This window comes from Sapajus apella, unplaced genomic scaffold (assembly GCF_009761245.1).
Source record: "Sapajus apella isolate SASKATOON/1434 unplaced genomic scaffold, GSC_monkey_1.0 scaffold89, whole genome shotgun sequence".
Taxonomy (NCBI): domain Eukaryota; kingdom Metazoa; phylum Chordata; class Mammalia; order Primates; family Cebidae; genus Sapajus; species Sapajus apella.
Genome location: NW_022437029.1, coordinates 3732408 through 3747604, shown reverse-complemented (window position 1 = coordinate 3747604; position 15197 = coordinate 3732408). Strand labels below are relative to the sequence as shown.

General features: G+C 43.2%; 1 protein-coding gene across 1 annotated transcript in view; it reads left to right on the top strand.

Moving 5' to 3' along the window:
• LONRF2 (LON peptidase N-terminal domain and ring finger 2) overlaps nt 1–12220 on the top strand; it is a 47611-nt gene extending 35391 nt beyond the window's left edge. Inside the window, exon 12 of the mRNA XM_032255457.1 lies at nt 1568–12220. Within this exon, the coding sequence (XP_032111348.1) occupies nt 1568–1762 (195 nt within the window). The 3' untranslated portion in view covers nt 1763–12220. The remainder of the gene's footprint in view (nt 1–1567) is intronic.
• The last annotated feature ends 2977 nt before the right edge of the window (nt 12221–15197 follow it).

The following is a 15197-nucleotide window of genomic DNA, read 5'->3' as shown; positions in this document are numbered from 1 at the left end:
CTAGCTCGCCCTGTTTGCATAAGCCTTTGTTCTACACTGTCCTGAAACTCAGATTCAGAAAGCAAGGTGATTAGACTGACTTGCATTAGAATATAAGTCAGTCTTTTTCCTAGGAGTTTTTGTTTATTAACCAAATTAATCAATCTCTACTTGGTCGGTACATTAGCTTCCTACTACTGTTGTAAGAAATTACCACAAACATGGTGGCTTAAAACAACACATATCTATTGCCTTCCAGTTCTGGTTCTGCAGGCCAGACTGTGATCAGGGTGATGGCAGCGTGCATTCCTCTGTGGAGGTTGTCAGGGAGTCTGCTTCCTTGCATTTGCGGCTTATAGAAGCTGGTGGTATTCCTTGACTTCCTTTCTCTATCAGAGCTGGCAACATGGCCCCTCTCTGACTGTTCTTCCACAGCCACATGTCCCTCTGACCACAGCCCAGAAAGGACCCCATTTGAACACATTGGGCCATCAGGATAATCTCCCCATTCTAAAGTCCTTAGCTTAATCACATCCCCCAAGTCCGTTTGCCGTATAAGGTACCATATTCACAGGTTTCAGGAATTAGTCTTTGGGGGAGACCATTTTTCTGCTGACTACAGTGGGATTTTAGGTAATACATCAATTTTCTTATTTAGAGTCCTTCCCGTTAAGCATGCTACTCAGTTTTTTTCTTTCTCTGTGAGATGAGGAGGTAAAAAGAGTGTGAATCTATATAAAAGGTTGTTTTCTCCATCTGTGCCTTTCTCCCTCTGAAGGGCAGGTCGATGCCTTCCTCACAGTGACCTGGGCTACCCCTGGTGAGCTTTGGCCACAATGCTATTTCTAATCCTCCAGTATAATCTACCTCACCCTACACTAAGGCAACTTGGGCATCCTGCACATTTTTGGAGGAGGAAAAGAGTCAAGAATCCAAGACCCTGGAAACAAAAAGACCTGGATATCTTGGTTGTAATACCAGGAATATTGAGAACAATTTATGATCAGTTTTTGCCTAGCACTCAGAAGTGCTTGTCTGATTATGTAAAATAAAGGTTATTTGGTAGCATAATAATTCTTATGTATCTAATTTATGATAACTCTGGCATATAGCATGCATACATATACATGTTTCATACATACACTCATTTGCCACATCGAGTATGTCACTCAAATGTGTACACATACTTTTAGCCTTTATAACATTATGCTTTATATGGCATGCTTAAGACGTACAAAATAATAGCACAGAACATTGGAAAGTGAAGGTAAAAATGATGGTCTTCTCTTCTGACCAGAATATACTCTTAACTGAAGGCTTGAGAGATGAGAAGTAACTAATTCATAGAATTTCGCCGTGGAAGATGCTTCTCTTTGAAGGCTCTTCCTTTTTTGAGTTTCCCACCTTTAAATGTGTACCATAAAAGTGAACTATATATTTTGAGAGCTGAATGAATTGTGAAATAGCCCTAAAATACAAGGTGGCATTTAATTCTTGCTCAGGTGTCTGTTGGTGGAGCACAAGACTGTGTGGGGAACAGGCTTTTATTTTCAGTGTTAATCAAGCTTTCTTCTCATCTCTTCTGCAGAGTAATCCCAGTGGCCCTGCCTGGTCCTGGTGGATCCTGGCCGTGCTGCCCCTGGAGCGCAAGGCTCAGCTGGCCATCCTCGGCATGACCTCACTCAAAGAGCGGCTCCTTGCCATCCGACGGATATTAGTCATCATCACGCGTAAGATGAATAGTCGGCAGGAGCTGGCTAATGCCAGGCAGAGAAATAATTGATTTTTTTTTCTCTCTGTTAAGGTTTCTGGAAGCCCTTGTACTTTCATAAATGTCAGCCATGGACGAATAGCTGTCCATTCATTGTGCTTTGTCAAGTGCTTGTGGATAAGGTTCCAAAATGGAACACTTGCCAAATATTGAGTCCTCCTCAAAAATGACAATTCTGTGTCTGGTGGGATCTGACCTTGTACAAGGTTAGCCTGAAGTCTGAATGGAGCCCATAGTTGAAAAACAACCTAAGAAAATCTCTTAGAGGCAGATGCTTGGGGAATGCAATTCACTGACAGCACAGGACCCCGCAGATGGTTTACATGTGGTTTAGGTTTCACGAGAAAGAAGGATTCCCTTCCCAGTCAGTATCTTGCTCTGCCAGGTGGAAAAGGCGTGCTTAAGTGTCTAGACAGTAGGAGGAAGCACGTTTTTATCTGGAAGTGGATTTCTTAGAACACAGGCTAACTAAAACGACGCCTAGGCTTTGTGTGTTGCTGTGAAGTTATCTGTGAAATTGAATCATCACACCATTGTTCAGTGTGGGAGCCCAAACTAGTCCTTACCCAAGAAGTAGTAGCCACCGGGTAGAACTGTGTTTAGTGTTCTGTTGTAGTCCCAGGTGTTGTAAATTGCATGTTGTAATCAAATGAATGTCAAAATATAAGAAAGTGTACCTTGGATATAGAAAAACCTAAGAACAGTATAGTTCACTTGAGGAGATATATATATATATATATGTATATATATATATATTTACACACAATAAAGTGAGCAAAAGTGAGTTAAAATTGTATATACATTGGGATGTCAAACATAAAACCGCCAAGTGCAAAGAACGCCTTGAAAGTAGAACCTTGTCTCATTGACCAATGGTTACTAAGCATTTAGAAAAGTCATCTTTTCTACTGGGATTTTAATTAGAAATTAGACCCATCAGTAAATTCAGTTTACTATCCATTTATTAATACACAAAAACATTAACAATCTGTCATACCATGATAATCTGTCTATTTCAGAAAAATAGATCAGAATATACGAAGGGAGGATGGACGGTATGAGATGGAAATATTCAGCAGGTTTTTCTCCAACACCAACCTAAGATTATATTTTTGAAAGAAAGTTTTACAGTGATCAGACCATGTGTTATCTGTTAACGGACAGTACTATAACTTCCATCCTGTAATGCACATCGGTGATATTGATTGGAATAACTGAATCTGAGATACTCATATGTTCTCTCTGGCCTAACCAGCTGGTGCATTGAGTTGGCTTCCTCATCTGCAAGGTAGACATTATTAACCAGAGGGTCACAACCACTAAAGAGCACATCACAGCTGCAAGTTTTGCTTTGTTCATTGAAGTTGTATGTGATGTTTTAGTTTTTAAATATATATCTCATAATACACAATGTTGATGGTTATCAATCCATCAAGCATTTAGTAGAAAGACTTTACAATATTATTAATTTTTCTTGTAGTTTTCAGTAGATAAAACTTAGTCTTATCATGAGAGTTAGAAAATAACAGCGTCACTTAATTATAAGAGAAAATGTGAAAGTCTTTTCCAATCCAGTGTTTCAAGTGCCTCACTTATTGTGAATCTCAACTATCATCTTGAGATGGTTTAATGGCAGTTTGGCCAAGTGATTTCTAAGAGATTTTATTAATTTATGCATTAACAATAGTATTCAACTTTCTTAGGCATTATAACCTAACCCAATGATTTAAAAGGAAACAAAATGCAGCTCACATGCCAGAAGACCTTAACCAGAAGTGGTTTATGAAAATTGATCTGCATTGACCATTCTCTGCCTTCCTCTTTTGGAAAATCTTTTTGTACCTTCATATCACAGCCGAATAGTTATCATCGCCATTTCCATTTGGAAGTGTCTAGATAACCACAATGTGATCACAGCTTCTCCACGAGCCTTCCTAAAGTTAACTTGGTACACTTGCTATAACATTTGGAACCTGTTGCTTTCTCTTCCTCACTCTTTAAATGTCATGTCACACAGTTCTTAGAATCAGAACTATTCAGTTATTTCTTCATGATTCTGCCTGCCTTTCTGGTCTTCTCATTCTGCATGTTGTTATGTAAAAGCCTGAACAACAACGATGACGCAGATGAGAGCAACACATGCTTTTATTTTTTGATACCAGAGGGAATTAACTATGATCACATCGTGCTCTCTCTGTTCAGCATTCCACCCCCACATGCTGCAGCGTGGGAGTAGATTGGTACTTACTGAGCACTTAGAAACATTATGCATCAGGAACAGAGTCAGGATGACTGCGTCCTATGGTCATGTCGTGAAGGAAGCCTCCTTTTACAAACTGAAAAACAAAACAACCCCCAGCTTCAGTTTGCTGCCAATCAAGCCAAAGCAGAACGTCTGCTTCCTCCTCTGCCTGCCCTCTTCTGCCCCTTTTCTGTCAGGGAGATGCCAATTCTAAGCATTTCTCAGAAAATAATTTAATTTCTCATTCAAAGTCAGGACATTCCAGCTTAATTGAACTGAAAGTGCTCCAACAGTCATGCTCTAGTTACATTGGAATAAAAGCAAAAAAGAGTAATAGCAGAGTGGGGGAGTCATTTTTCTTCTTGAGGAACAATACCTGCTGTTCGGTATTTTTCTATTCGTTGCCCAAACCTGCCTGCGTCTTTGAAATGCAAGTAAGATCCCAAAGGCACCATGGCCTTTTTATCATATCCCATCTCCTGTGTGTGTCCTCATCTTCAGAATTGAAAGTTAGGATACTTTTTAAATTTTCAAGAGAATTTAAAATGTTAAGGTTTACCTAAAATGTTAAGGTTTATCCATAGAAACACAATAATTCTTAACCAATTCATATACCAAATTCAATAGTATTATCTCATTTATAGGGTCACAAATGTGTCATTTTTGCACTTAAACCTCTTCCCCCTCAAAAACAAAAAACACCAAGACCATTTAACAAATGATACAACTCTTAACGTATGTCAAGTCTTACCATAGGACTTTTGAATAATCAAGGAACAACTGAAGTTTATGGATGGTAGAATTACAGTGAACTGCGGCATCATCACTGTATTATAACCTTTTTGGAAAATTGGCAGTTGTTACCATCACAATAATCCATTGCCTATGTTACATAGAATTTGTTATAATGTTTAAGTGCTTTAAAAATTATAAAGCACCATCTGTTTATTCTCCTTCTTGTCTTCTTTTGTGCCCCACCACTTAAATTACTCGGGTAAATGCTACTCTTCAAAATTCAAATACTGTCTATCAAATAAGAAGGAATGCAAAAGATATGAAGAAGAAAGGCAATTAGAAGCAAATTAGAAGAAAATAAATGTGGGTGATTTCTTTTAGTTGACAGCACAAAGTTTTATTTTTCCCCAGTATGGCTATCAAGTTGAGTAGGGAGGTCCCTATCTCCCCACTTTTTAGCATAGACAGCAGTGGCAGCCAGTGGAAGGAGTTCTTCCCCTTCAACACCTTCCTGAAGGCCACATTCTGATTCTGTTGTTCACCAAAACCTAATTCCCAGGGAAGCCAGCTCCAGATAGGAAAGATCAGCTGTGTGAGCCATCGCCCACACAGGGAGATAACTGAACCCCTTTGCCAGCATCACCCCCTCTCTACTAGGGTGAGACACATCATTCGGCATACTGGCTCTGACTCCCAGGGAAAGGCTTTTTCCCTTTACTTCAGCCTCACCTTGACTTTTACTTCTCAACTGCTGAATTTCATCAAATAGCCTTTTAGCAGTTTCTCAGCTTTTAGGAGAGCAGAAATAATGAAGAAGTTGAAGTGCACCCATTGCAATTCCCCAAGTTGGGGACGTTAGCTCTGATTTGCACCCAGGTCTGATAAAGGTGACTGGATGAGGACATAGAGAGGTGGATGCCATGGATAGTGTTTACTGTTCCTCACAATTCCTGTAGACACGAGAGAATGAGAGGCAGCAGACCACACCAGGGCATGAGGGGAAGCACTGGAGACAGGCAGAAGCAGGAGTGAGGGAGAGCATGGCTTAGACCCTCTATGGTGTTGTTCTGCAGGACAGGCAGGGCAGGCAAACAGCTTAGACTGTCTGATTTAAGTAACAGCTCAGACTCTAGGCTATATGGGTGGTCTGTAGCCATCTGGCACCTGGCCCTGGGTGATCAGGGTGGGAGATACTGCCTCCTAGTTTGTAAGAGCCAGATAGAGAAGGCAGTTTGGAGGATGGGCTCTGCATTGGTTACTTTGCTCCCAGGCTAGCCCTTTGCTATGTCTAAGAATTGACTCGCCCTGGGACGGGCGGTTTCTCCTGGGTCAGCGAGGTCCCCGAGATGTCAAAATATCATAAAATATAGAACTCACAACTAATACAATTGGTCCCTCTGCTGTTTTGAGATACTGAGGTCACTTTCGAAAGCAAAAACTTTTAAAGAGTAGGGCATTGCCTTAAAAAGCATAGAAAACGTTTTATTCTGAGAGTAGAAAGGAGGAACACACATGGAAATACAGGAGTCCCTTAGGCTGGCCCATAGCTAAGGCTCTCATGTATATGGCATTAGTCAAGAACATAGTTCTGCAGTTTTGGGGGGCCTCTACCAATTTCTTGGTGCAGTTGTTAACGTGTTAAACATACGAGCCTGGTGATATTGCGGTGTTTCTCGGCTTGGGGTGGCAGGTCTGGCAGTTGTGTGGTTGGGGGTGCGCAGTGATAGTTCAGTAAAGGATATGCAGAGACTCGTGGTGTTCATGTGTCACCACAGGGAGGGAGTGTCTATGGAGGCGCAGGACAGGAGGTCGTGTGGAAAGCCAGCTGGGGCGGTAGGAGAAGGCCCTGGGAGTGGGTGCTCCTCCCCCAGGGGTTGAGGAGTTGACTGATAGGAGGCAGTTCCCTCCTGGGAAAGCAAGACACTCCCTTAAGTAGTCCCTTCTTCCAGAGTTTTCATTTAGACATGGGAGTATAGGGAGCCATGTTTTGGCAGAAAGCAGGGCATGTGTCAGGATCATGGGCTAAGCAGATGGGAGGCCAGGAAACATAGTGGACTCCTCAATATTAAAAGGAAGAACAACAAAAATGTCATATGCCCACTTGGTGCCTCAGAAGAGGCAGCCCATGGGCATCACTAGGGCAGAGGTTTTAATATCTGGGACTAAGTCATCTCCCACGGTGAGGCTGTGGCTGGGGCCATGTCATCTTCAGCCATGAGCTGCTGGGCTGGGCAGTGTCTTCTGGGATGTGAGGTCTCCGGCTAAGCGGATCCCTACTTGTGCTGACGTGGTTCCCAGCACTTGGTTGAAACAGTGGCTTACCTGGAGGGTCTGGGCCTTTAGATCATAAACCAGTGAAAGCCCCCAGATCAGTGGTAACAAGATCGATAGACACCAGAATGCGTACAGCTGCACCTGACAGGGTTTTGATTCTTCCTTTTTGGTGGAAGTTTAGGTTCAAGTGGGCTCCGTATCAGATGAGCAGCTGCCTGGCCTGTGGGAGCCCTGGGGTTAATGGATCCAGGAGAGAACATATTCTCTTTCTGGTCTCTAGCACTTATCAGGTGGGCACAAGATCCAAAATTTATAGGAATAGGGAGAAACATTATAAAAGGCCCTAATATGTAATGAGCTTTTATATACAAGAAAGCAAGACGTAGTCCTCTTTTTGTTTAAAGGGGGCTATGGTAATGTGTTTTAAAGTTTGTGTGAGGTGTGAGTCAGCCGAGAGGCCCTAAATTAAGAGAGATTAAGGTTTGTGGGGCAAGATAGAGACCCATTTCGGGGTCCATTTGCAGACCAGAATTTGAAATGGAGCTGTCTGAGGAGACATTATGTCTCTTAGTTAAACCGGTTGTGTGAAACCTGTCAGGGCTGTGGAAGTTGTGACGAAGGCCTTTTCCCAGAGCCTAGTATGGTGGATTCTGAGACGTGGAATGTGTGTCTCAGTTACTTTCAGTGATGCCAGCCACCCTGAAGGGACGAGGAGTACCACGGCAAGACCTTGTATCCCAGCTGTAGCACATGTGAACAGGTGTGATTTAGATTTAGGTTTTGATATCTGTGAGGAAGAGTCCCAGAGTTTTTTATCCTGAAGGGGGGCAACTCTTGAGCAGTGGTCCAACAGTTGGCCATAAATGTGAAATTGGGGCCCTGTGCTGACCAGGGCCTCCAGCGTTAAGACGACTGCCTGACATTGGCCATGTGCATTGCTTTTTGGGTTCCGATTTGTATCAGGGCATCCTGGCTAAAGGATGGAAAGAAGCAACATTCTATTGGGCTCCATCATTTATATGAGGGTTGGCAATGTCATCTCTACTGTTTGTGAACTCCCAGTGCTATTCACTCAGTTAATCTAAGGGACCCCAAGGGATCTGGGGGAAGATGACCTCACAAGGGACTGAGGACATGGAAGACCACTCTCTTGAGGATAGAATGCAGCAGAGGGCCCAGGCTTGGATCCATCCTGTCCTAAGGAGGCATCAGTAGTTTTGCTGAGCTTGTTAGGTGCTTATGATGAGCAACTGGAGATTGGGGTCTTAGGCTCAGGTCTCTAGGAGCCTCTGTGTTCAGGAGAGCCCAGCAGGCACCCAGCCATTTACTGTTATAATGAGGTATAGCATGAGTCTGAGAGGGGCAGTTTCTTCCATCCGAAGCCCTTGGGCACCTATGTCCATCCTAAGTGGGCTGGAACTCCAGGCCTGCGTAGAGCTTGCCGGGGTTTCTATAATGAGGGGGCCTCTGAGGGCACCAACAGGAGTGCCCATGGATTTGAATTTCGTTTGATTTTAGAGGTTGTTTTCAGAGGGAACACCATTTAAAGCAAGCTGATTCGTAAGCAGCAGCAAGAAAATTAAGTAGAATGTGTAAATGAGGACTACATTGCCATCAGAACCTCAAAAGTATTTGAAGATGTTGGACTTGCATGTCCCTAATGAGCATGATGATGAATCTCCTCATTTGTGCTACTGGAGAAGGTGGATGTGGTATAGACCTTGTCTGCAGAGATTGTGTGCTGTGGCAAAGCTGTGGAGCTCCCTGTGGGTGGCCTGCAAAGGTCTATGTGTCCCTTCAGAGCAGGAGGCAAACTGCAGCCAAGAAGCTGTGCAAGCAGGCACTTAATGGGACATGTTAGCCAAGTCTGTAAGATCAAAATATTGGCCAGTTATTTAAGGTATAGAATTAGTAATTTTAATAATACTGGAAATTGGGTAATAGATGGGACCACAGCAATAAGGTTGTAGTAGTCCACCACGAGGCACCCCCTTTTTTTTTCCAGGTTTAAGGATAGAAAAAATTCAGTGGAGAGGCAATGGGTGTAATTACTCTTTATTAATTAGTACATTTTAATTCTTGAAGGCCTCATATTTAACTGTTTTAACTGGAGGTCCAGGGACATCGTTTATCAAGCTAGTTTATAAGTGCCAAAGACTGATTTTAGTTTTAACTTATTATGTGTTATATTAGAGTATCTGTGTCCAATATGGGATATTGGGGCACTGGGTACTATGACCACGGGAAACTTAGGCAGGCTACAGTTAAAGTGAAGCATACCTTCTTTTCCCCTATTTTATGTTGGGTTGCCTTTTTTAAAAGATTATAGGGGGTACAGTGTTTAGATTTAGTGGGATCTCTAGGTATAACTGTAATTTGAGCCCCAGTATTAAGACTATGAAGCTTTAATGGGTACATTTTAGCAAATGTTACAGTTAATTTAGAACCTAAGTTATGGAGACACAAAAGCCAATAGGCACCCTTTTAACTTTTGGTTATATCAATTTTTTAAGTATAAAAATTTATTTATTTGTAATATTAATATATAATTTGTTGCATAAATTTTTAGTGCCTAAGTGTTGGATATCTAATTGGATCAGATAAGGGACCTCCATTTTAGTTTGGTTGTATATGTACAATACGTGTATAATTTATTCTATATTTGCATTAAAATGTTCTATCTATATGTGTGTATGCGTATATATATGCACACACACACATATACACACACAGTCTATTTATTTACCTTTCATTTTCTCCCCTTGTACCTAGGATTTTTCTTGCTTTTCTTTTCTTTTTTTTTTTTCCTGATTTTGTGGCTATTTAGTTGGAAGGAGGCGCTCCCAGCATGTTGAGAGCAGGGTGTTCCGGAGTGTCCAAGCACGCTGGCCACGGTGGGGTTACAGGCTCACATAGCTCAGGGGCTGCTGCAGGTCTCAGGGGAGTGGGACAAAGTGCCCCACCCCTCCCATTTTCTTTAAACCTTGAGCCACTGGTCTCTGTGGATAGATCCTTTGTATCCCACTGGATGGAGGAACGGGTCACAACAGCTGCAAGGCTCCTAAAGCAACATTTAAACCTTTTGGCTGCCGTCATTTCTGTGAGGAGAGCGTCTCTCACCAGCCACAAGGCTGGAGGATCCCTGAAGCACTTGGAGGCCAGTAGCCAGATCCTTTCCCTGTAGTGCAATTAATTCCTTACTGGATGTCAGGGGTGGGCCCTGTAGGTGAGCAGCCCACCACTGACTTCAGCGTTGCTGGCTCAGTTATCAGACTCTCATCCAACACAAGCTCGCAGGGAATAACGTTCGTTGCTCCTTGTGGAGGGAGTTAGCCTCACTGCCCAGCGACCACCAGCCAAGCAAGTAGGTATGTTCAGGTAGAGAATTCAGAGGGACCCAGTGCATCCAATTATATGTCCCAGAAGGTGCCGCATAGGAGACTACGATTGACATCACCCTAATCTGCAGCACCAAGAACAGAATGAGCTCAGTCCTCTTATAAATTAGGCTGGACTGTCACAGACGCTTTGGCAGACACAGCCTACGTGGTGCAGCCAAAGTGCAAACACCAGCAGTGGCCATGCTCCCCAGGGTGGGTCCAGCTAGTAAGCCACGCGTGGCCAAGAGGCAAGGCATGACCTCTGCCACACACAGACTCACCTGCTCACTGTGCCAGTGGTATCAACATGCACCCACATGTTTAATTCATAAAGGAAAGGCTGATGTCACTGGAAGAAAAGTTTGTTACTTGCACTTCTGGAGGAAAGGAGCGTACCATGCCATGCAGGGCCACAGGAGGAGGAGGCACTGGAGTGGTCAGGAGGCAGAACTAGGGACAAGCACAGGTAGGCATCTTTCCATGTGTCTCCATGGCAAAGGCGAAGCTGGGCAGGGGCAGAGTTTAGGATTGGCAGGTTTGACTCTCTTAGGCTGTAGTTATACAGGTGGTCTCCAGCTGTCTGGTGCCTGGCCCTGGGTGATGAGGACAAGGGGATACTGCCTCCTGGGGTAGAAGAGACAGATCGAGGAGTTGGCTCAGAGGACGGGCTCTGAATTGGTTAGTGTGCAAAGGTGTGCTCCCAAGAGAGCCCTTTGCTCTAAGAATTGGCTTACCCTGGGAAGGGCAGTCTCTCCCCAGTCAGTGAGGTCCCCGAGGTGTCAAAACATTATACATTGTCAAAAAAAAAAAAAGCATGATTAATATAAGTTCATTCTGGCATTTCAGGATACAGCTGCTAGAAGAGGTTTGTAGTCTCCAAATGAGCGGGTTTTTCCTCTAGAGAGGGGCGGGCCTGGACCTTCAGGCACCCCTTGGTGTGTTTGGGAACTGAGGAGCAGAAGCACCTGCCTACAGCCCTGCAGCAAAGGAAGCTCCTCTCAGTCACTCAGAGCAGGGAGGGGCTGGGAGAGGCACGTGAGGCTCCCTGGGTACTATGACAGTTCCCAAGGCAGGGGATTGGCCCTGACCGTAATAGAGAACCCTGAGAAGTTTGCTGTCATGAGTCTGAATTGGTTGGCACATGTGACCTTTAAAGGATGAAAATGGAGTTTCCAACATGAATATCTCTAACCTTTTGCTTTTCAGAGATCATTTTTTTAAAAAAATTGCATTGGGACCTTCAGTATTTACCATACATTAAAGTTTTGTCACCTTTTGTACTATAAACAGTTCAACCAGTGATCAACTTCTCTGTCATGCTGTTTACCCCACACACAATTTTCCACTCAATTCTGAAAAAAAAAAAAAAAAAAAAAAAAACATCTGTTAGTAGATAGGTTGGAAAGCTGTGTACTCTATTCATATATTGTTCTTTCATGCTAGTGGAGAGTGGTGTCATTAGCATCTTAATTTTAGAGTTGTGAAATGATTATACCAATTAAGAATTGAATGTGTACTTTTTTTCTATTTAATTAGAGCAAATTTGAATAAATAAGCTGGTATACGTAAACGTAATAATCATGCTTTTTCCTGTTTGGAATAGGCAGTGTGTTGTCATATCCTGTGATAGAGGTCACTCATCTGGCCTTATGTTTCCTAAGTTTAAGTCTGGTTTGAAGATGTTATAGTAATACTCAGTATTTCTTGTTGCTTAAATGAGACCAAACTTAAATGTTACAGTATTTACTACATGTGTTCTTGTACTGTTCATTTCAATTAATTGGTATTGTATATCTAATATGTGATATTTGAACTCAATAAAACGTACAGTGTTGTAAATGTTCTTTAATAAATAATCACACCTAAGTAATAGGCTAGACTGACGAGAAGTTAGGTTAAATCAGTGCCTAGGCTGTGGTGTTAGTGTCATAGGGATGTGACTGGCAGCTTTTCACACAATAAATCAAACAGTTTTCTTCACTCACATTTCTGGACATGAGACATCCAAAGCCAATGTGCCAGTAGGGCTGGGCTTTGTCTGAAGACCCTGGGAAGACTCCTTCTCTGCCTGCTCCAGCTGGTGTGGCTGCAGGCCGACCTCGGCCTTCCTCAGCATGTGGCTGCATCACTCCAGGTTCCGTGTCTGTCAACAGCCTTCTTCCCTCTGTGTGTCTGTGTCCAGATGTCCCTTTCCTTATAGAAGGACACCAGTTACTGGATTTAACACCCACTTTAATGCAGGATGACCTCATCTTAACTTGATTACATCTGCAAAGACCCTATTCCCAAATAAGGTTACAGCCAGTCATGGTGGACATGAATTTTAGAGGAACACTATTCAACCCAGTGCAGATGTGGAATGATTCCAATTTAAGTAGAAAAAAAGGAAAGAGTACTGCCAACGGCCTTGTCTTAAAACCATGATTACTTTTTAAAATCATTTCTATCCAAGGCAGATAAGATTTAACAAGAACTGAAGCATGTCTAGTTGTTTATTTGGGAGGAAGGGGCTTGTTTTCTTAAGGAATACAAATTGTATATGCTGGGTTAACTATGAAAGCACATATTTATTTAGAATTTTTAAAGGCATAAATTAAAATATTTAAAACTTGGCATTACACACTCTACAGAATACTGATAAGTATTTTTATTAACTTCCTGGCACCTTTGTGATACTTTTTCCATCCTCCATTTTTTTTTTTTTTTAAACCTACATACTTTTTTTTTCTTTTTTAGAGACAGGGTCTTGCCCTGTCATCCAGGCTGGAGTGCAGTGGTGCAAACATAGCTCACTGCAGCCTCAACCTCTTGGACTCAAAGGATTCTCCTGCCTCAACCTTCTTAGTGGCTGTGACCACAGGTGCATGCCACTCACTCAGCTAATTTTTTTTACATTCTGTGGAGATGAGGTCTTGCTCTGTTGCCCAGGCTGGTCTCAAATTCCTGGGTTCAAGCAATTCTCCCACCTTGGCCTCCCAAAATGTTGGGATGACAGGCGTGAGCCAGCACACCCAACCCTGCATACTCCTTAATCATCTCTTCCTTCTTAAGACAATTTTGTGTTGGTTGCTAAAGAGAGAATGATATTCAGGTTCTTCCTCTAACATGGATATGGGGCAAAAATCATAGACTAGACGTTTTTGTTTTCACAAGTCATTATTGGTAGTGTCATTTAAATAGGATTGTTGTCAAATTTGGGAAAACTCTGATGAAGTCTTGGGCGGTAAGGGTCAGGCATTTTCCCACTTCCTCATGCAGTGAGTAACCTTAAATCCTTCAGCACTGTTCGATGAAACTTTCCATGACAAGGGACATGCTCTGGATTTGTGCTGTACAGTGTGGTAGCCAACAACCACGTGTCACTGTTGAGCACTGACGATGTGGTTAGTGTGGCTGAGAAACTGAATTTTTATTTAATTCAATTTTAACACTTGGCTTTTCCCCCAGAAAGCTGTCCCCTCCCGGCCCTGTGGCCCACCTTGGTGTCCTCATTTGGGCCTCCCTCCAGGCCCAGTGACTGTGTCCACAGACTGGGGCCTGAACCAGTGGATTTGATGAAAACTAACCAAAGTTTATTATAAACAAAGTTATCCACCTGACTCACCCGAGTATGCTCGGAATGACTGCTGAATCAACGTGTTTGAAAATGAACACGGGTATACTTCTGGATGGGTTCCTCTTTATGTTCTTCCCCTCCTTTCACAGGAAGTCAGGTGTTTCACTCAGGATTGGCTACATGACATGGTGGTAACAAGCATCCCCCAAATCTCAGTGTTTTCAGTGGCAAAGGTTTATTTTTTACTGTTACAACATATTTCTCTGTGGTGGGCACTGTGGTCAATGGCCCACCTTCCCTTCAGTGAGAAACTGGTTGCTGCAGCTGCTGGGAGCTCTACCGGCAGTGGCTTTCGGCTGTCTGCCCCTTCACAGGGCCACCTCACCCAAAGTCTCTTCCTTTTTGGGAAAGTTTACATTCTGTGACTGATCAGAGTCATCACATAGAGGCCTGGCTGTCTCAGCTAAACATGGGACAACTCTGAAGAGCCAGGTTGCTCTGAGCTCTGAGCCTAGCTGATGCTGTCTTGCGCCTGCAGACAGCTGGACTTCTCTCTTTGCCCACAGCCACTTCCTTCCTCATGCATGAGTCCCACCAGTATTAATCCCAAGAACACTCCTTAATAAGCATCCTGCCTGCTAAGTCCTTGTCTCAGATCTGCTTCCATAGAGTCAGCCTGCAATGCTTAGTTAGTACCAGGAGTGGGGATTACAGCTGGATCACTCATCACTTTCCCCCATCACTGGTGGTAGATGGAACACAGCCTCGTCATGAAGTGACAGTCCAATTTTTAAAACATTCGCTGGTTATGAACTGGGATGGCATACTAGCTCCTGCAGCATATCAGCCCTTTAAGAAATATGGAGTAAATCATAACTATAAGGACAATGGAATTGGGTAGCTATCACTAAAATTGGTCAATTATCTGGAAGAAAGATTAAATGCATAAATAGTTAATCACCAGCTGAAACCAGGGGAAGAATTTGAATATCGACATTCCCCTGCACCTATAGAAGTAGCTTGGAGATGATGGTACAAAGGCGGCTTCTTGCAGGGGCTGACGCCACATGCCCCGCTGAATTTACCTCACCTTCCCTCCTAGTCACTTAGCCTGTAGCTAGGGTGAAGTACCAGTGAAACCCACTGGGATGTTCTGAGCCTGGTGTGGGGGGAGGGAAACACTACATCCCCCAGGAGCTGTAAGTCCTAGCAAGCATGGACCAGCAGAAGCCAGGAAACTGCTGGGTGGGAATCTGAGGG